General features: G+C 37.9%; 1 protein-coding gene across 1 annotated transcript in view; it reads left to right on the top strand.

Annotated features, from left to right (window-relative positions):
* The window catches only part of dus2 (dihydrouridine synthase 2), a 90,014-nt gene that overhangs the window by 23,426 nt on the left and 45,026 nt on the right, over window positions 1-21,562 (top strand). Inside the window, exon 7 of the mRNA XM_039762943.1 lies at window positions 11,825-11,872. Within this exon, the coding sequence (XP_039618877.1) occupies window positions 11,825-11,872 (48 nt within the window). The remainder of the gene's footprint in view (window positions 1-11,824; window positions 11,873-21,562) is intronic.

Here is a 21,562-nt window from a genome sequence, read left to right as displayed (position 1 = left end):
GAAATGATTGACAAGCTGTTTGTTAAAGTTGTGTTTTAGAATATCTAACAAGCATAACGAGTTTAATATGAGTAGCCATATTGGTCACCAATGTATAGGCTAAGGAAGTATGTGGCTGTAATTCTAGTCACATTATTAATATTTGGGGCAGCATTTTGAATTAACAGCAGGCCGGAAATAATAAAGCTTTGAATAATAATCCTTGAAATGAATGTATGAATTAACGTTTTTGTATTCTGTATAGTGAGAAAGTGTAGTAATGAGTTTTTTATTTTATTGTGCACTCCATTCAAACTAGTGTCTTGCTGAGGTGTCACCTGTTGCATGGCTATGCTCGGGTCCTAATTTGGGATCCTGAGGTGGTTCATTGTGTGGTGGATGTGGCAACACGTTGTTATCAGTGCATGGTCTCAACCTCTCTATATGTGCTGAAACTACACTTCTTACAAAGAATATTTTTTTTGTTTTTAAAGGTTAATACACATTTCTATGTCAGTTTTAATTTATATTTTTTCTGTTATATTATTTGTCCATTTTTATTCCTTTAGTTTTTTATTTTTAGCAATAGTCCTGATTTTCTTATCAATTTTGCCAATTTAGTATTTGAATTTTACTCCCTGTCAGTTTATATTTTCCTTTATTCTTCTCTGTGTATCCTTTTTAATTTTCTAAACTATAAAGGATTTCTGACTTTATTCTTGTGTATTGTCTGTTTATAATTGATTTTACTGGTTAAACCTAATGTATGGGAACAACTTTTATTTATAAAATCTTGAATGAATTCAATATAAATATTTGTTTAGATACACACAAAAAAAGACAAGTGCTGAATCATAAAGCCTATTTGTGGATGATAAGGGTTTCTACTAGGGATATACTCAGAAAGCAGTCCGTTGGAGTTGACCAATGTAGTCAAATCAAGCCCATCTGGTGTTGCGTGATTTTGAGGCGGATGTTGCCTATTCTTTTTAGACTGGTGTATTGAGGACACAGTATTTATGGAGCTGATGAAATGATAACATATATAAACATTGTCTGAGTACCTGATGAACTGTCTGGGGAGAAAGGTAACTGAAAGGCACGTCTTTTGAGGTTTACTTAGTCTAAACAGGTGACCAATGGGAGGCCTGAATAGTTCTGTATTTCATGTAATGACTGGAAAACATGTGCAACGCTAAAAACTGCAGCCTTAAAAACCAGTTCTGCAGTCAGTAAGTGTGACAAATTCACAATAATCTAAGATTAATTATCGATTCTTTAATACAAGCAATCTGCCTTATATTACAGTGTAAACGCTGCTGGATCATATGGAGCCATCCATGGCCAAAGTTGAGGTTCAAGATGGAGACATGCATATTCATTATTTTGCTTGTCAAGCACCCTGAATCATTATGAAGGGCTTCATTTATTTATTGGAATTGCTGTAAAATCCATTACCCCTAATGCACCTTGTATAAACTGGTCACAGCGAGTGAGGGAATATATCAGTTCTGCTCCTAGTTTACATGTGTTGTAATAATATCTACAGACAATATGTTGTGTAAGCCTCTGTGTGCATAGCCATTGAAACTACATGAATATTTTTAAGGAACGTTCAGAATTCGGACAAATGATCTCACAATTACAACTATACATTTAGTACAAAGAAATAAAATGTATTTTAATGTACTTTTAACTAATTTTTGGCTTGATGACTTAGACATGCCTAAGATTACAGTATGGCATGCAAGTGATGAACTCGTGAGGTTCCATCTTCAATTTCAGCTTCCATATTATTGTCTTTCTCATGATATCAGTGCTTCTCTTAAATATGATGTATTAGTATTTAAATGTCTGTTACAAGTTTTCCATGACACATATTAGTTTTTATTCAAAGTTTAATTCAAAGTATAAACTTTCAGCTTTTGTGATACAGATAGTTATTTATATGGTTATTTTTATATATTTTAAGCCCTTATAAACTCTCCCACACTGTTAACATTATTAGAGCCCTCTCGACATGAAATAACACCCTTTAGTCAAAAGTTTAAACTGTGGTCCATGACAAGACATAGATGACAGTTCTTTCTCACAATTAAAAGAATGCAAACATATCTTCTCTTCAAAGGAGCGCTGTCAGGAGCAGAGAATGTCAGAGAGAGAGAGCGGGTGACAGAAAAGCAAACAATCAAAAAATCAATATGTGCTGTTGGGTTTTTAAGTATGCGCACCGAGATAAAGCAGCCGCAAAGAAGGGAGCAATGTGAAGGTAGTCTTTCAGCATTTTTAGAGTAGCGTCCGTATCTTCTAGGCAAACAGCCCCTCTGCTCACACCCCCTCCGTCAGGAGCAGAGAACATCAGAGAGAGTGAGAGAGACCAAGAAAAGCAAACAATCAAGCACCGCTCAGGAAGCACATCGCATATCATTGAGGAGTTTTATTTAATACGTAATACATGCTCTGATTGGGTAGCTTCTAAGCCATCCGCCAATAGTGTCCCTTGTATGAAATCAACTGGGCAAACAAACTGAGGAAGCATGTACTTTAAATTAAAAGACCCATTGTCCGCAGAAATCCGCGAACCAGTGGAAAATCCGTAATATATATTTAGATATACTTACATTTAAAATCCGCGATGGAGTGAAGCCGCGAAAGTCGAAGCGCGATATAGTGAGGGATCACTCTAATGTTGTTTCAAACACATACTGTACATACACACATTCAATAACTTTGTCATCAAATTTTTTCAAGTGAAGCCTGAAAACATGAGGACTCAATTAGATCATTTATGTTAGGTAGAATGCCCAGTGGGGACTGGACGGTCTCATGGCCTTGGAACCCCTGCAGATTTTTTTTTTTTCTGTCCTCCCGGCCAACGGATCTTACTTTATTCTTTGTTATTTAGTGTTGCCTAAACGGGGGCGTCCGTCCTGGTTATGTTGGGGGCCTCGGGTAAAGGGCTTGGAAGCCCAGCCCTGTAGGGACCCGTGGCCACCGCCAGGCAGCGCCCAAGTGCCTGAATATCCCGGGAGCCCAGCACTTCCACCACACCAGGAAGTGCTGGGGGGAAGACGACAGGGGACACCCGGACAGCTTCCGGGTGCGCAGCCGGCACTTCCGCCACACTGGGGTGTGGCTATGGACGAATGCCGGGCAGCAGCTGGAACCCATCCGGGTTCCCATTTAAGGGGCCGCCTCCCTCCAGTCATCAGCAGAAGTCGGGTGGAAGAGGACGGAGCTGGAGGGAGGACTAGAGGCGGCCAGGAGAAAGACACTGGAACTGTGTGGCCTGGACATTGGGGGAATCGGTGCTGGATGCACTGGGGTTGTGAGTGCACGTAATTTGTAAATAATTATTGTAAATAAACAGTGTGTGGTGGAGCCAACGATGTCTGTCCGTCTGTGTCCGGGCCAGCGTCCACAATATATATTTTATCTTGTGAATCGCTTTGAGCTACATCATTTGTATGAAAATGCGCTATATAAATAAATGTTGCTGTTGTTGTCTGAAATAACAATTTATTTGAACATAATTAGGATTAGATTATATCAAAATGTGTTAAGACAGTGTTCCCAGCCCATCATCTTGAAAGTCTAAAGCTCAGCAATACTGATATTAGTGTTAACATATAAGGAAATGCAATATATTTAAGTATAGTTTATTATGAAGTGTACATAGTAGAGTGAAGTTTGTACTTGCATGTTCCCTTGAAACAGCTGAGAAAAATAAATAAAAGTAAGTAGTTTACATGCAAAGTCTGCTTCTTTTTCTGGTGCTGCTGGGATAGGCTTCAGCCCTCTCACAAGCCTTAATTGGTTTAAGCAAGTTTGAGAATGGTATGGTCTGGCATTATTTCTTAACTTTTACTCTGTCTATTCTTTTGAGGGTTGTGGTAGCAACAGGCCACCTTATCCACAATTGCATCTCCCAGGTCCTCCTATAGAATTCCTAGACATTTATAGGCCAGTCAATATATATAATCCCTCCAGAATGTCCTGGGTCTTTTCCCAATGGGTTTTGCCTGATGATGGTGTCATAACTACATGCTCAGAGTACCTCAACTTTCTTGGCTCGATATGGATCAAGTTTTCTCAGACCTCATTTTAGACAGCATGCATTTTATATTTCATTTTTTTCTGCCACTACCCAGAGCTTATGCCGCTAGGTGAGAATGGATATATAGATTAAATGTCTGAGGACTTGGCTCGTTCTTGAACATCATGGTTTTGCACAACTTCTGGGGAAACTGCTTCCATTTCACCAGTTTGTTGGTCAATCTTGTAAACGAGACCCCAAGATAAGTGAACTCTTCTTAGGGTAGCCTCTCCTCCCGTACCAGCAGGAAACAAGCCTATGTTAATGCATTCACGTTTAACTTGAATTTCTGTGTTCTCACAGACTTCAAATGTATGGCACATCAACTTTGAAACTCAAACCATGTTTGCAGGTAGTTTGTTTTCCTAATGTGACATTTTGGGGCTGGGCAAGAGTACCTCCAGCCCTTCTAGCATGTGAAATGCAACAAAAAACAATGTGAAGTTCCTACTCAAACTCTGGTGGGCCACTACAACCTAGTTTAACAGTGTTGTAAATCTATCTAGCTAAACGTTTGCATCATCTGTCTCTCTCTGTGTAACAACTCAGTTCGCAGTGCACTGATAAATTTGGAACTTATTCTTCAAAGAAATTATTGAGAAATTTCCATTTTTGTTAAGTTTTTTCAAATATAGCATTCTACGCACAATTTTCAAATTTTAAAACCCACAATTAAAAAACTTTTGTAAACTCAATCTTAATATAGAGACCGGTACAGATTTGTTTACTGTTTCAAATTTCCTTAGAGAGAGATCACTCCAACTTGTATATTTTATATATTCTCCTCTTTTATTGAACTGACAGCTAATCTTAAATGCAAAATAGATTGGCAGTCCAGGTTAGTCAAATGCCGGTAGAGTCTATTGGGCTAGTCGCTTGTACACCTGCTCATTTCTGCTGCTTGGAGTATGTTAATTGTATAGTTAAAAAAGCAAGAAGTCACTTATCTAGAAATTAATGTAAGGGAAAGGTAATTTTATAAGTGTTGCTTTAAGCATAGATTCAATCAATATGTACTCAGTATTTACACAACAGTAAAAACAACCTCCTGGCTTATCATAATGACCGAGTATTTCCCTGGCACTGTAATTTATCACCTAAGGTCTAGATTTGCTCTCTATCATGGTCTGAGGCAGCTAAAATATTCCCACTTCAAAAGAGATTCTCTCTATCGGGTATTTTCTTCAAACGTGTGGTATTTAAGAAAAAAATATCAACCACATTTAGTCATAGACCCTCCACAACCAATAACGAAAAACAGGACCTCAGCTGATTTCAGTTTTACATCACTTGATTTGGAAGCTATCGAGCCACCATAATCCTGTTTGGGCTATGTAGTTTGTAACTACAAAACATTGTAAAGTACAGTTAATCATATTCACAATAAAGTGTGGTAATGCATGTAATTGCAATCTGTCATTACTGTTCTTTTAGAATGTGACTCCCTGTTACAAAATATTTATTAAACAAATTGTCACAAGTGACTCTTTGATGAAGTAACTAAAAAAAGTTAAACACTTCAACTTTCAAATCAGTTAACTAAGTCCCTGACATTTTTATTTTAATAACTATGTTTTACTCAGGTTTGTGCTGAACCAAAGACTCTCCCAATTGCACTGGTAGTAAAAGTTGGAGTTTTACCTGTATCAGATGCCACTCAGTTAAAGTCCAGGATTGTCATGTAGTCAACCCCCAGTGAATCATTCTATTACTGTTGAGGGTTCCCTTCCATTTTGGAACTCCAGATCTCTTACATGTTATACCCACTCTGTTGTCTCTCTAGTGACCTTTCCCCAGTGCCAGGAGGAGCTGTAGTTCTGTCGTTATGCTTATAGCAGAAGCCTGGGTTTCATGTTGGGGCTAAAAAGGACAGGGAGATGAGATATGAATTACAAGGATATAATCACAGATGTTTCTCTCAAGCATTGTTTATGGAATATAGAAAGAGGTTTATTTATGCAGCTATTTAGCTAGTACTTTAGGTGCTGGCATTAATACATGGTGAAAGTGATCGTATTTTCATTCTTAGTATTTGCTTATTATTGGTAAAAGATGTGTGTAACTTGAAAGAATTTCAGAACCAAAAAGTACAAGTCATGATCACCTGCTGCTAAACCAGAAGTGTGCAGTAATTTGCTTTGTGTGCTTTTGTAAAGTAAAAATCAGTCACTGCCACATCATCAAATCTTCCATAACTTTACATTCATTGTGATCCTTAAGTATTATTACCAATCATTTATTGCCAGCATGATATTTAAAAATGAAAATAGCCCAGCCAACCTTGACAACCCAATTGAGACCATTTCTGTTTAGTAATGTCATTTAAACTGTAAAAACTAATTTCTGAATACTGTCTCTCCTAAACCATTTTATGCATTCTATATTTAGGACTGGTTGTGCAGCAGTTCTGAATTTGTATCTAATTCATTGTTATTTAGCATTTTATTAAATAGTTATACAACTATATGCATAATTTGATTTTATACAAACATATAGTAAAGAAATTGGACACCTTGAGTGTATCTTGAATTTCAGATGTTGGAAACATCATTGAGTCCTATACCTGGGAATGTGGAGTGATTATAGACGATAATGTAGCAGTTTAGTGCAAAGAAAGAAAACAAAATATATATTGTAATAAAAAACTCTCTCTGCTTTGATCGGAGAAATTCATTTTTAAAACTTTGAAATAGCTTAAATAAGTCGTCATTTTATTTACACTGTTCCACAACATAGTTCGGTTCAATCCTTTTTTTTTTTTTTATAGAACTCTTTACTAAGTACGGGCTCAGAGGGGTATTTACTGGCAAACGCAAATTGTAAATCTTATTATATAATACTCAAACTGTTTGACCTATTACCTGAAATGTGGTACACATATATTACGTGACGTCTACTATCCGCTTTCGGGGTGATGATTGACCTCTAATGTTATTCCTGTTTTTAGACAGTCAGTCATTTTCCAACCCGCTATGTCCTAACATAGATTCTCTCCCCATTTCTTTTTCTTCTCCATTTATCTGTATCTGCCTATTAAACTCATCAATTTATTTATTTTTACTATTTTTAAGTTTTATTCCGTTGGCCATGCTCTCTTTCTCAGGGGTGGGGGTTCATTTGTTTTCAGTCCTATTTTTTTGTAAAAATTGATCTATTTGTATGAAATAATTACAATAAAATCAATTAAAAAAAAATATATATATATATATCCTAACATAGGGTCACGGGGGTCTGCTGGAGTCAATCCCAGCCAACACAGGGCACAATGCAGGAACAAATCCCGGCCTTCCCCTACCTCTTCATATCTTAAATCATTCTTGAGGCAGATTGAAAACTTAAGTGCCAGCGTAAGTGTAAAATTAAGGAAAATGTACTAAGTAATTGCAACACAAGCACTGACTTAATCAGTTTTAATGTGAAAAGATGGCGATGAAATAAGAGAAGATGTAGGCGCTAGGGTGGAGAAAAGAAGGGCTGTTCAAGAAGCAGCAAGCTCATCAACCTCTGAGCAAATGAATGCTAAACATACAGAGAAAGAGTCTGAAAACTATAAGTCAAGTGTATTCACTGCACATTATCATGCAGTGTGCTGTTATTGGTATTAAATAATACATAATGTACATACTTTTAACTAAAGATTACATTAAGCACACACAATAAAACAAAGAAATTTCAGATTGACTGACAAGGCACCCTTTATCTGGCTTTTTTGGTATGAAGGGGCCTCCGTCACGTTTCTTCACACACTTCTGCTGAATAATTCATTGGCTGAATGTCTTCAGTGTGTGTTAGAGAGAGGATGTGCAGCATTGTTCCTAAAGGCACTCAATTTTGTCTTAATTTTCTCCTTCACTATGACTTCCAGGAGGTCCTGAATTCATCCTATAGCTGAGCCTGCCCTTTTTATTAGCTTGTTGATTTGGTTGGCCTCCCTTGAAGTGAGGTTGCCACCCCAGCAAAACACATTGCAGAAAATTGCACTGGCCGTCACAGAGTTCTAGAAAATGTGAAGGCAGTCACTTTCCACATTAAAGGAACACAGTCTCCTAAGAAAAAAGAGCCTGCTCTGCCTTTTCTTCTATAGTTTATTGTAGGAGTAGACCTCCTCTACATCCACTTCTTGAATAGTGACTGGATATAGATGCTCTTTCTTGCTAAGAAGTTCAATGACCAGTTCCTTGATTTTGCTGATGTTAAGCTACAGGCAATTCTCTTTCTACCAAGAAACAAACAGACTCTTGTACTCATTCCCCTTATCTGTTTATCCAGTAAGTGCAGAATCATCTAAGAATTTCTGCAAGTGACATGATCTGGTGTTGTATTTGTAATCTGAGGTGTACAGAGTGAGAGTCCTCGAGTGTCATAAACTGTGGTCTGCCTAACAGTCCATTATCCAGGACATCATAGGCTCATCCACCAGCATATCTCTGAGTTTACCTTAACAGGGCAGTGTTCTCCCCAGAAATTTTTTCCAGCCAAGTGGCAAGAAAAAGTAGCCGGGTGGGGTGGGGCGGGGAAATTTGGTGGTGTGGAAAATTAAATGTGCAATATTTTTATTAGTTAATTACTATTAACTATTATCCAAAGCTCAATATGACTTCCTTTTTTAAGACTTGACACTTGTGAAAGAATATTTTTTAACAAAAAATTTAAATAACAATTTTTATGACATAAACCAAGAGGCACAAGTATTGTCGCTGTCGGGAAGAAAAATAAAAACATTGAAAAAAAGTATAGGGAACCTAATGAAGAAAAAATTTTAAATATTCTTCAAAGCCAACTTGCATATGCAGAAGGTGTCTTCAGTTAAATATTTATTCTTCTTTTCTTCTTAGAGGCCCAGTTGTCTGAAGCTTTCCCATAATCAAAGTGCCCAGGATCTGGGCCCTCCAAGGAGATCATTCATCATACACTGTCGCAGTGACTGTACTGCAAAGTCATCAGACAGCCATCTAGTGTCACTGGCCATTTTCAGCTTAATCTGGGGAATGTTCAGAATATTTTGAATTTCCGTTAAACCAGCCATCCTAACTGAAGAATTTTGGAAGAAATAGAATAGCTGCCTTAAGATGTTCAGTTTTGTTAAATAAGGTACAGCAGCTGCTGCTTTGGCCCTTGCAAGGGCCAATCAGTGGTTTTACACAGTGGCAGTTGACCAAGAGTCCAGATGTTTTATCTCTAAGCAGTTTTGCCTCACCTTTCTGTTTCCCAATCATAACAGCCGCTCAATCTGACCCTTGTCCAACCAGATTTTCAAGCCTAGAGTGTCCATATTCTCACTCAGTGTGTTGGTTATAGTCTCCGCTTTGCCGTCAATCATTTTGCGGGTTGATACAAAACTAACTCTGACCTTTTTAGTGACCTGGCAAACATATTTAATGTAAATAATTAATTGTTTTACATCTGAGATATCTGTGGTTTCATCACACAGAATACTGAAAAACTTTTCTGTGTGTATATTTTTCAGCATGTTAGATTTTATTTCTGATGCTAAGACATCCAGCAGCTCTTGCATTATTCTTTAAGAGGTGTAATGTGCATTTTTACTAACATTGAGATGTTGTAAAAAGGAACAACCCATTTCTTTACAGTGTTCAAACAGCTTTTCAAACAATGTTGTATGTGGCAAATCATTTTTTTACTAAACAATGCATGGATCTTAAAGCACCCACAAAGGCATCTCTCTGTAAGTTATTTAATAAAGATACAGATCTTTCAATTTGACCAATTCCAGTTTGTTCTAGTACACGCTTTCCTAAAAGGTCAGCAGAAGACTCAATGTGTGTTTTACTTTTTTCATGGTCCACCAAGCTTTCTTTTCGAATTCTTGTGTATGGCACGTTTACCCAAAGTAACCCCTCCTTAGGGGGTGTTTGTTTGAGTATTTCATGCACAATGAGCACCACATAACATTTTCTTTGACCATTAGCCAATCAAAATCTTTAAACCATTGTTTGTTTATGCCGGATAAGCGGTGCTTAGATTTATCAATTGGCAGAGTGTGTGCTGAAGAGACCCCTGATGGACCAGCCTCTGCAATGTCTTTGTCTGAAATTGCCACATGAGGAGTTGATACCGCACCTTCATTAGTCTGTGACGTCTCTTTTCTGAAATAACTGAGCAGTGTTGTTTTCTGTACATTTCTTTTGCTCTTGTTGGTAAAACGTTTGAAAAAATTTAAAGTACCTATGAATAAGACTTTTGAGTGGGAAAGGGAAAACCTGTTGGATATTCAGTTCACACTTGCACTACGGCAGGTACGCATTCTCGACATTTCCACTTTAATCTCGACGCTTATGTCGAGACTAAAGTAGATATTTCCACTTTATTCTCAACATTTCTACTTTATTCTCACCATTTATCTCGAGATTAAATTCGACATGTTGACTTTATTCTTGTAGTTTGTCATTAAAGTAGAACATCGTAAACTAAACTTCATCTTAAAATGATTGTTTAATTTACTAGATTTTCTTTAACCCCCGTTATAAGTTATGTAGCAACATGTTGACTTTATTCTCGACATATAGTTTTTTTTTCTTCACTTTGTCAGTTTTTTTTTTTTTTTCTTCACTGTGGCCCTAATACGCTTCCGTACAAAACCCTCAGCAATTCAGTGTCAAAACTTTTGCTCAGGACACAGTGTGTGCTGCAAGGGTTTCTGCACACTTTTTGCAATATGGACGCAGGTCCAAATATGAGCAAATATAAGAACGACAGATGGGGTCACTTTAAACAGTAACCACAGTGAGTGCTTCAAGGATTTTTGCACACAGAACACACCTAATGCTTAAACAACTGTATGTGTATATATTGGTTTGCTATGTACTTTACAAGAAGAGAGCTGCTGTATGCACAGCCGCAGATGAGACCAGAGATATCACTTCCTGACACCTTTTTTCTGATATCTGACAGGCTGGTTTCACTAGACTTTTTTTATTTTATCAGACCTCCTCTTGCCCGCCCACCTTCACATCCTCTTTGCTTGTGAACTGCCGCTCCGCTCCCGCTATTAGCATGTACAGCCCCCTCTCGCCCGCCCACCTTTCCATACTCCTTGCAACTATATTAAGCTGCAACACCTCCGCTATTACCATGTACAGCCCGCTCTCGAAACCCCACCTCCCTATACTCTTTGCTTGTGAACTCTGCTCTGCCTCGACACCCGCTATTAGCTTTAACAGTATTTGCCCACCCACCCGCTCATGCCTTTCCATCTCTGCAGATCATTAGATCTGCCTGTGCCTGCTGATCTGCGGCTGTCATCTCACAATGTCATGCGAGATGACAGCCGGGCGCTCAACTAAATTAGCAGGATGAAGCGCCTGGCTAAAAGACGCTATGGAGAACTCTGCAGGGATAGCTGGTTGGTATTGAAGGCACTGGAGAAATCAAAAAACATAATCCTCACAGTGCAGCTAGCTTTGTCCAGATGAGACTAAATTTTGTGGAGCAGATATATAATTGCATCCTCCACTACAATCTTTGCCCAGTAGGCAAACTGTAGTGGGCCAAGGTGGTCTACCACAAGAGTACTCGTTTAGAGTTGGTCAGCACAGGCCTTAAGAACTTGAGGACTGATTCCATCTGGCCCCACAGCTTTCTGGCAGAGTTAATCTGTTAAGGTATACATTTCAGTGTGTGTTCATTCACTTCTCTGTGTGATTGTTTGAATGGTTTATTATTATGGCTTGGTCTCTTGTCAACCTGTATATAAAAACAAATCCCATGTTTATTTATTTCCTCTTTCAGGGTGGAATGGGGGCAGCTCTACTATCGGATCCAGCCAAAATTGAATTGGTAAGTACCTCGGATGTCTCCTTAAGCTCCCATTCCTCAAACTTTTCCTTATCAGAATTAAAATATTTAAATTAATTTTAAGATGTGCTGCAGAAAATTAGTTCTCTACAAAATTTTAATTATATTTTTTCAATCTTAAATGTTATCCTAGGTTTCCGTTTGTTCACAGTAATTTTAAAAGTACTCAATGAAAAATTGGGTAAAATGACAAGTTGAAATTATTTATCCATTCATTTTTCCCCAACCTGCTTAGTACAAGGCAGAGCTGCTGGTGTTAGAGCCTAGTAGAATGAAGTGAATAGCAGAAACCAAATGAAAATAGTCGACCCAACACACTCCACTTGCACTCGCTTAAACGAGACCACCCAGAGCTAAACTCCTTTAGATATGCAAAAAACATTCACACTCCACAGAGGCAATGACCAGGCTAAGATTCAAACCTAGGACTCTGTAGACAATCAAGGACAACAGATACAATGTTTTATTAAAATTTTCTTATTTTTCTGCTTTCGCTGAGTTTTCAAAGAGCACATCTTCTTGAGGATTTGCTACTTTATTAAAGGTGTATTGTCAGTGATCATGTAAAGGAACTTGGATGAGCAAAGGCATAAGCTCATTTTTCTGTGCCATGAATAATTTGCATGTAAAGTTTATAGACCTTAAATCAATCTGAGAATATTAGAAAATATTATGAACTAGGATTATACATTTTGAATCATTTGCCTTTTTAAATAGGCATCAGATGTGATCCAATAAAAATCTTCAGATCAGTTCTTCTGTAGCTTATTTTGCCACATAGTGTGAACTGAAATGCCAGTTGTCGAGTAATTTATTCACATGATCCCCCGAATGCCATGAACAGTCACTTCAGGCAAGGAGGTGTTTGAAGCATCTGTAACACAGGCTTGCACATAGCAGAATCCTTCTTGGACTGACTCTTCCAAGAGCACAAAACTAAAGACAGTGTGATTGAATCATAGGATAAATGGCAGTTAATTTGTATCTGATCAGACCTCCTTTCCTCAGTTGCAGGTAAAGGGAATGGAGGAGTGACACCATTTGGTCAGTTTAGAGTATGCTAACCAAGACCGTGTCATGTTTAGCACAGCAATGACAGATAATGAGAATCGCAGGACTGGGGCTTACAATAAACCATTTCAGAATTATAGAAACATGAAGTGTACATTTCTAAATGTCTTTCATTAATGCATTCAGCAGAGAATGCCTCATGATTTGAGAGGTACTGGAAAGTAAACACGACTACAGTGAATTCAGAATGCATTGAGATCCTCTCAATTTCTGCACGCTTTATTGAGGTTTAGATATAATTGTAAACTGATCAATTTTCCATTAAATGTTCCATTTTTACCCATCAGTCTTTCACTCAGTAGTCCATGATGTCAAAGTGAAAACATGTTTTCAGAAGGGTTTTCAAATTTATTAAAAATCAAAAGCTGAAGTCTCTCATTATTATAAAGTATTGACTTACAGCATGTAAAGCCACTGTAAATGCATCTCCTCTACATTAGGGGGAGCTTGTTTTTAGGACATTGGGGGCATCTTTCTGTTTTTCCCTTATTTAGCTGTCAGCTGGTAGTGAAACTCTTCCTTTTAACAAATTCCTGTTTGCCTCATTCCACCTTCCTGCAGCCCTAGGGTTCCACATGACAGCATAATCCTTTTAAAAAGAATAAAAAAAAAGTTAATAAAGAACAAAAAAAAATGTTCATGGAATCAAAATCTTCAATTATTTCCAACCAGTAATGTGCATTGAATACACTTGACGTGAGCATTCCTAGTTTTTATTCTCCTTCTCTGTACATTTACCATTTGTTTGCTCAGAGGTTAATGCGCTTGCTGAGCAGGTCTTCTTTTCTCCACCCTAGCGGCCCTCTTCTTTCTTCGGCATCTTTTCTCGTTAAAACTGATTAAATCAGTGTTTCTTTTGCAATTACTTAGTACGTTTTCCTTAATTTTTCACTTCTTCAATCTGCCTCAAGAATGATTTAAGATATGAAGAGGTAGGGGAACTGATGGCGAAGGTGGTAGGGATGAGATTGGCACCCGTAAGCATGCAACACACGGCCACCCTGCTGGCCCCTGCTGAGAGTTGATTCTACAATAAAATAAAATAAAAAGAGGAATAACCTTAGAGGTCAGCCATCACCCTGAAAGCAGATAGTAGACGTCACGTAGTATAAGTGTACCAAATTTCAGGTCAATAATTCAAACGGTTTGCGAGCTACAGGTGATTTAAAATCCTTGACAGACAAACGGACAGCCAGGTTAGCATATTACATATAAAGATAAAGTCAATTTTACACTTTGAATCAACAAAAACAAGAAAAAAAGCATTAATATCTGTTTAATCCAGTAAAAAACACACTTGTTACATTATTAGACCTTTAGCAAAGCTCAAATCACATTTTAATCAGAATAAAGAAAAAAGATAATTCTAATATGCTCCTAATATGACCACTACATATTACCCTAATACTATTACATGAAATTATCACAATGTCAAGTAACATATTTAAAGGAATTTCCCACCCAAAAAATATATTTTTTTAATGTGTTTTTGCACTGTGTTAGTCTTGGAGATACCTGAGAAAAATGTTCAGTCCTATATATTTATGGACAAACGGGCATCAGTAGGGGCTAGCAGGGTTGCATATCCAGCAAACTGTATCAAAATGTCCATGAAAGAAATCTTGTGTTACTCATGTTGCATAATGCATGCCAGTTACCCAGTTGTATGCATTGAGTTCCCAAAACACATGCTTCTGTTTGCTGAAATATTGCTGAATAAATACTTCCAGAAGACAAAAGTAAAGCACATTTAATTTGTAATATGCAGGTCAAAATGCTGGGTGCCCACTGTGGCTGAAGGTTTACTTTGCAGCCACTTTCTTGATAATAGATCCTACCACTTATGCATTCATTTTAACGGCTTCCATGTTAAGGTTCAGAAACTTAAATTGCTTCCAGCAGATCAACAGTTAGATGTAAAGCAAGCCAATAGATGACCATTTGCACCATCTTTCAATGTCTGTTTCAGTATAAAGAAAAACAAAATCGATGGTTTTGGAAATGTCTCCTGTGTTAGAATGAGACCACTAACAAGCCATCAAATTAAACAACATGTTATTCTAGCAAGAAATGGCTTCTAATTAGGAAATTGGTTGCAGAAAACATGCCTCAAAATTGAGTTTGAAAACAATGAGTTAGGTGGTTACTCATCAACTCACATTGTATCATTATTTTATGGTTGCTGATCAAGGAAAAAAGAAACAATTAATAGTTGTGGATCTTAAAAAAATGTCACTTAAAATTGAGGCAAAAGATAACTGTTTCATTGGTAACAGTAAGATTAAGAAAGGGGCCGAAATAAATATCTGCAGCCACTGAGGCCCCCCAGGATCTGAGTTTGACAATTGTGGTGTAATTGCTAGAGAAATGTAGTGTTCAGGTGGCTGAAGTAGATGTATCTGCCACACGCAATATGGTTACATTTAAAAATGTCCGCAAACTGATATTTTGCAGCCAGGTTAATATGATAGAATTGCAATTGAAAAACAATACGTGCTACAAAATTTTTTATCCAAAACAATAAATAACTCTTGCAACTCTCTACTTCACTAGTGCTTTGACATGGTTTTGTAATGAGAAAAACCTGTGAGGTTACAATCTGTACTTACAAGTAGGCAGTGGTCAAATGCATGGTCTTGTTTGAGTACATTTTTATGGATTTGGACTTTGTTCTGCTAGCACATGCCTCTGCTGTTTAAGTGTTAGTTAGGGGTTAGAGGAATGGATAAAAGTACTCTTATCATCAGAGATGCGTGCTACTCAACTATCAGATAAACTCCCAATTCTGATGGCTGAGTCCAAATATCCCTTGTGTAAAACAGTCCTTACCTTAGTTCTTAATTTTGTATGGAGCATTTGTATTTTTTATGTAAAACACATCTATCTTCCCATCCATCAAATTGACCCATTCATATCACAGAGATTATCAAGCAGCACTTTCTAACAACAAGCACAAACCCATAAATAAATCAACTATTGACTTTTGCTTTAGTCAGTAAAAATCTTTATAGTGGGTTGGGCTGAATGTTTAACATTTTGTCTACACAGATTTGGCACAGCATTCAGTCAGATGCATTGAGGACCCCCTAGATTTATTAAGCTTTCAGAGTCGTTCAAACATGATGATCCTACTGTTTTAGATAGATACATAGATAAATAGATAGAACTTTATTTGTCCACAGGGGGAAATTTGTCTTTTTACAGAATATGTTTATAAATAAATACATAAATAGGCAAATAAAAAAATATACATACAATTTGGTCTGAACACACACCAGAATGACTATAAAGCAAGAAAATTCAAAAGAAAGAAAAGTTTGACTTGGCTGTTGCAGTTCCAGTGAGACATTATGCAGCGGTATTGCTGTTGGTATAAAGCAGCCCCATCATGTTTCTTGAAACACTTCTGCTGAATAATTTGTTGGCTGAAAGTAACTCGGTGTTAGTGTTTCAGGGAGAAGATTTGCAGCATTACTCATAATGGCACTCACATTTTTTCGCTACAACCTCCATGGGGTCCAGAGTGCATTCTATGATCCTACCCTTTTAATTATATTGTTGATTCAATTGGCCACTCTTAAAGTGATATTACCAGCCCAGCACACCATGATGTAGATAATCACACTGGCAACGACACGTTTAAAAGAAAGCACTCTGGTAAAGAAAAAGAGCCTGTTCTTCCCTTTCTTATATACTTCCTCTGTATTCCGAGACTAGTCCAACCTGTCATTAATTTGGACCCCCCAAGTACTTGTAGGAGTAGAGCACCTCTACATACACTCCTTGAATAGTGACCGGACACAGAAGCTCTTTGGTGCAGCGAAAATTGATAGCCTGTTCCTTGGGTTTACTGATGTTAAGATGCAGACAATTCTGTTTGCACCAAGAAGCAAATTTTCCACAGAGCTCCTCTCCTCTGTCTCATCCTCTTTATCAACACACCGCATAAATGCAGAATCATCTGAGAATTTCTGAAAGTGACATGACCTGCTGTTAAATTTGTAGTCAAAGGTATACAGAGTTAAGAGAAAAGGAGACAGGACTGTTCCATATAGTGCTCCAGTGTTGCTCACATCTGTATCTGAAACACAATCCTTGAGTCTCATAAAGTGTGGTCTGCCTGACAGTCCATTATCCAGGACACCATCCACTTGGATATCTCTGAGTTTACCCCTTAGCAGGGATGGCTGAATGGTATTGAAGACACTGGAGAAATCAAAAAACACAATCCTCACAGTGCTTCTAACTTTACCTAGGCAAGAATAAGCCTTGTGGAGCAGATAGATCATTGCATCCTCCACTCCAATCTTTATCCAATAGGCAAACTGCAGTAGGACCAAGTTGTCTACCACAAGAGGACTCATATAGTCCAAAACCAGTCTCTTAGAGGTCTTCCTGGTGTGAAACGTAAGTGCCACTGGTCTATATATTAGGTGAAGAGGCACCTGTCTACTTTGGAACAGGAACATGCAGGGTCTATTGTACACAAGATGTGATACTTTCTGAAGGGACAGACTGAACAGGTGAATGGTCATTGGAAGAAGCTGGAAGTGAGAGGGAAAATCTATTAAAAAATTGGTTCAGGGAGGTAGCTTATCCATATACAGTACAATACAATTTATTTTTTGTATAGCTCAAAATCACATGAGGAGTGCAGCAATGGGCTTTAACAGGCCCTGCCTCTTGACAGCCCCCCAGCCTTTACTCTCTAAGAAGACAAAAAAAACTCTCAAAAAACCCTTGTAGGGAAAAAATGGAAGAAACCTTGGGAAAGGCAGTTCAAAAAGAGACCCCTTTCTAGATAGGTTGGGCATGCAGTGGGTGTCAAAAAGAACAGAACAGAACAAATCCTCAGTACAGTATAAAAATAAAAATTTTAGAAGTACGGAGTAGAATTTAACAGTAGATGATATCACATAATATGATTTGGATTTGTTTAGAGTCCTGGAGACCTCAGCCATCAAGCTGCCTCCCCCATTTGGCCATTCCACAGGTGATATAGCACTAATCTGATGAAAGGACCCCTCTTTCCCACGATTCCTGTGATCCTCCATCAGGGATGACTTTACCTTAGTCAGGCAAAACAACTTGGCAGGTGGGCCGTGGCACCAAGCGCCACATTTGAGTACCAAGAAGAGAAGCAGAATAGGTGAGGGTTAGTTTCCAATTATAACTATTATGTCACTTACTGTATGTTTTTAGTGCTAATGACTAACAACTGAGATGCAGTCTGTACAGTTAATCAACAGCTCTAGTCAGGATATGCTAAACTGAAGTAGTGAGTCTTCAGCTGGGATTTAAAAGCTGAGAAGAAAGGAGCATCTCTTATAGTAGCAGGCAGACCATTCCACAGATTAGGGGCCCTGTAACTAAAAGCTCGACCTCCCACTGTTATTTTATTAATCCTTAGAACCATAAACAGACCTGCATCTTGAGATCTTAATGTGCGCTTTGGTTTGTAAGTCATAATAAGTTCAGACAAGTAAGCCAGACCATGGCCATTTAATACTTTGTATGTTAAAAGGAGGATTTTGAAATCTGCCCTAAACTTAACCGGGAGCCAGTGTAAGGATTTAAGAACCGGAGTTATGTGTTCATACTTTCTTGTTCTTGTAATAATTCTTGCAGCAGCATTTTGGATTAACTGGAGGCTGTATAAAGAACATCCAGTGAACGCCGCATTGCAGTAGTCAATCCTACTAGAAATAAATGCATGAATTAATTTCTCAGAATCCTGCTTATTTAGAAAGTACCTTAATTTCCCAACATTTTTAAGATGGAAGAAACATGATTTGGACAACTTTGTAATATGTGCTTTAAATGACATGCTAGAGTCAAAGATAACTCCTGGATTGCAGGCTGATTCTGTAAAATTAATGGTGATTCCAACTGAGTTAAATGATGACAGAATATTGTTGTGATCAGCGTCATTCCCTCCAACAATTAACATCTCTGTTTTATCTGTGTTTTAAGACAAGTCGTTCTCAGCCATCCACTCCTTTAATTCACTAACACAACTAATTAAAGACAAAATTGGAGAAACTTAATTTGATCTAAATGAAAGGTATAACTGGGTGTCATCTGCATATGAGTGAAAATTAACATTATGTTTCCTAATGGTAGATCCCAGTGGAAGCATGTAAATTGAGAATAGTAAAGGTCTCAGTGCTGAGCCCTGCGGGACTAATATCCTCTTCTAGCACCTACGCCCTGTAATTATACCCTGTCCATTATACCCTGTCCATTATAGACTTCCTTCTGGTTATTCTGAGTGAGTTTGTTTTCTATTTTAGCTTTGTAAGTTTCGTTTCCGTCACTCATCCTTTTTCTTTAGCACACACTGTATATCCTTAAGAGGCTTTTTGACACTGGAGTTGAATGCTGTCTTTTTCTCATTCAGGAGACCTTTTAGCTCCTCAGTAATCTAGGGCTTGTTGTTTGGAAAGCAACATACTGTCTTTGTGTGCTATGAGTTGACACACAAGTTAATATAGTCTGTGATGCAGTGAGTCCCTCAATATTTGCCCCATGTAACTCACACATGTCCCAGCATGTCATTTGGAAGCAACAACAACATTTATTTATATAGCATATTTTCATACAAACAATGTAGCTCAAAGTGCTTTACATGATGAAGAAAGAGAAAATAAACACTAATTAACATAGAATAAAAGTAAGGTCCGATGGCCACGGAGGACAGAAAAACAAAAAAAATCCAGACAGCTGGAGAAAAAATTAAATCTGCAGGGGTTCCAGGCTACAAGACTGCCCAGCCTCCTCTAGGCAGTCTACCTAACATAAATGACCTCACAATGAGTACTCATTGTATTCAGGGTTCTCATGGAAGAATTTGATGATGATGGTCAAGTGGACTTCTGGCCTTTAATCCATCAATGTAAGGACATCATAGTGCTTTGATCAGGTGGTGGTGGTGGTGTTGCTGAGTCCACATTTGTGGAGGGAGGAATATGAATATTACAAAGGATGTTGGAATGTATCTTCCTGGATTCATAATGTAGGCAAATTCCAACGGCCAAAATTTCAGTGTCTGAATTGCAAACTTTAACTTTAGTATGCTCCCTTTTACACCATTCCTCATTCACATAGATGACCAGTCGTGTCTTTTTTCACATCGCACTGGGTCTCTATCTGCTCAAATAAGATGAAATCTGTCCAGGATTAAAACAGCGTCAGGTATATCAGGTTTAAGCCAGCTCTCTGTAAAAAACAAAATACCACTCTACTTGTATGCTGCCTGGCCCACTATAAGCGCAGACAGTTCATCCATCTTATTTGACAGCAATCAAATATTGCCCATTATAATAGTGTCTCTTACTGTTTCAGTTGTTCAGACATCAGACAGATTTTGGGCCCAGTTCGTGACTCCATCAAGTTCGCAACCCGTTTGTAGTGCAGTCAGTCATGACAAGCCAGTGCCTAGGCTTGTGTGCATTGCAGTTTGTCTGTAAATTTAAAATCCATTTATCCAATTTCTACTTTCTTAATGAGTGACATGTTGGTGTAGTGGATAGCGCTGTTACCTCATAGATCCAGTATCCCAGGTAAGAATTCCATTGTCAGTCATTGTCCATGTGGAAGCTGTATAGTTTTCCCATGTCTCAATAGTATTTCCTCCACAAGTTTGTAGATTGATTAAATATTAAGTAAACAAATAATAGAGTTTTCCTAGTCGGGTAACTGTTGGATGATAATGAGAAAGTGAAGACTGTATAAGTGTGGACAAAGTTGCAAGTACCACTGCATGAGGAGGATCAATGACCTGCGACTTAGACCGAGCTTTCTGACAATGAGCGGAATGTCTTTGTAGTCTTGAGTTGTCTTTCCCTGCACAACCCCTGTGCCAGAAGCAGCATAGCATCTCCAAAAACATAACCAAGACTCCTTCACTTTTCATAGTAGGTATGATGTTCTTTTCCGTGAAAGCTTAATTTTTTCCTCTGGACATAGAGCTGATGCAATGTGCTAAAAAGCCCCAGTTTCGTCTCATCTGTACAAAGGGTATTCTCCCAGATGCATTGTGGTTTGTCAACATCCATTTCAGCAAATTTCCGTCTGGCTTTTTAATGTTTTTTTTCCCCACCAGTGGAGACCTTGTTGGTTCTTCTTCCATTTAACCCATTGTCACTCAAAAAGCACCAGATAGTGCAATCAACCACAAATGGACCTTGAACTTAGAGGTCAGCTTATATCTCTTTGGCAGTTTTCCTTGGCTTTTGGTCCACCATTCACATTACCCTTCTGCACATTCTGGAGTCAATTTTCTTCCAGCGGCCGCTTCCAGGGAGGTTGGCAACAGTCCCATGAACCTTTAAACTTTTTTTTTTTTTTTTAATTTTGTGGATTTTATTGTAATCATTCCATACAAATAGATCACTTTTTACAAAAAATAGGATTGAAAACAAATCAACCCCCACCCTGAGAAAGAGATCATGGCCAACGGAATAAAACTTAAAGATAGTAGAAATAAATAAATTGATGAGTTTAATAACTGGATTAAGATTTATGGAGAAGAAAAAGAAATGGAAAGAGAATCTACTTCCTCACTGCTTTAAGAGCTTATTCTAAAATATTATTGATTAG

This window comes from Polypterus senegalus, chromosome 9 (assembly GCF_016835505.1).
Source record: "Polypterus senegalus isolate Bchr_013 chromosome 9, ASM1683550v1, whole genome shotgun sequence".
Classification (NCBI taxonomy): Eukaryota; Metazoa; Chordata; class Cladistia; order Polypteriformes; family Polypteridae; genus Polypterus; species Polypterus senegalus.
Note: the sequence above shows the minus strand (reverse complement) of the source record. Positions and strands in the feature narration are given on the sequence as shown.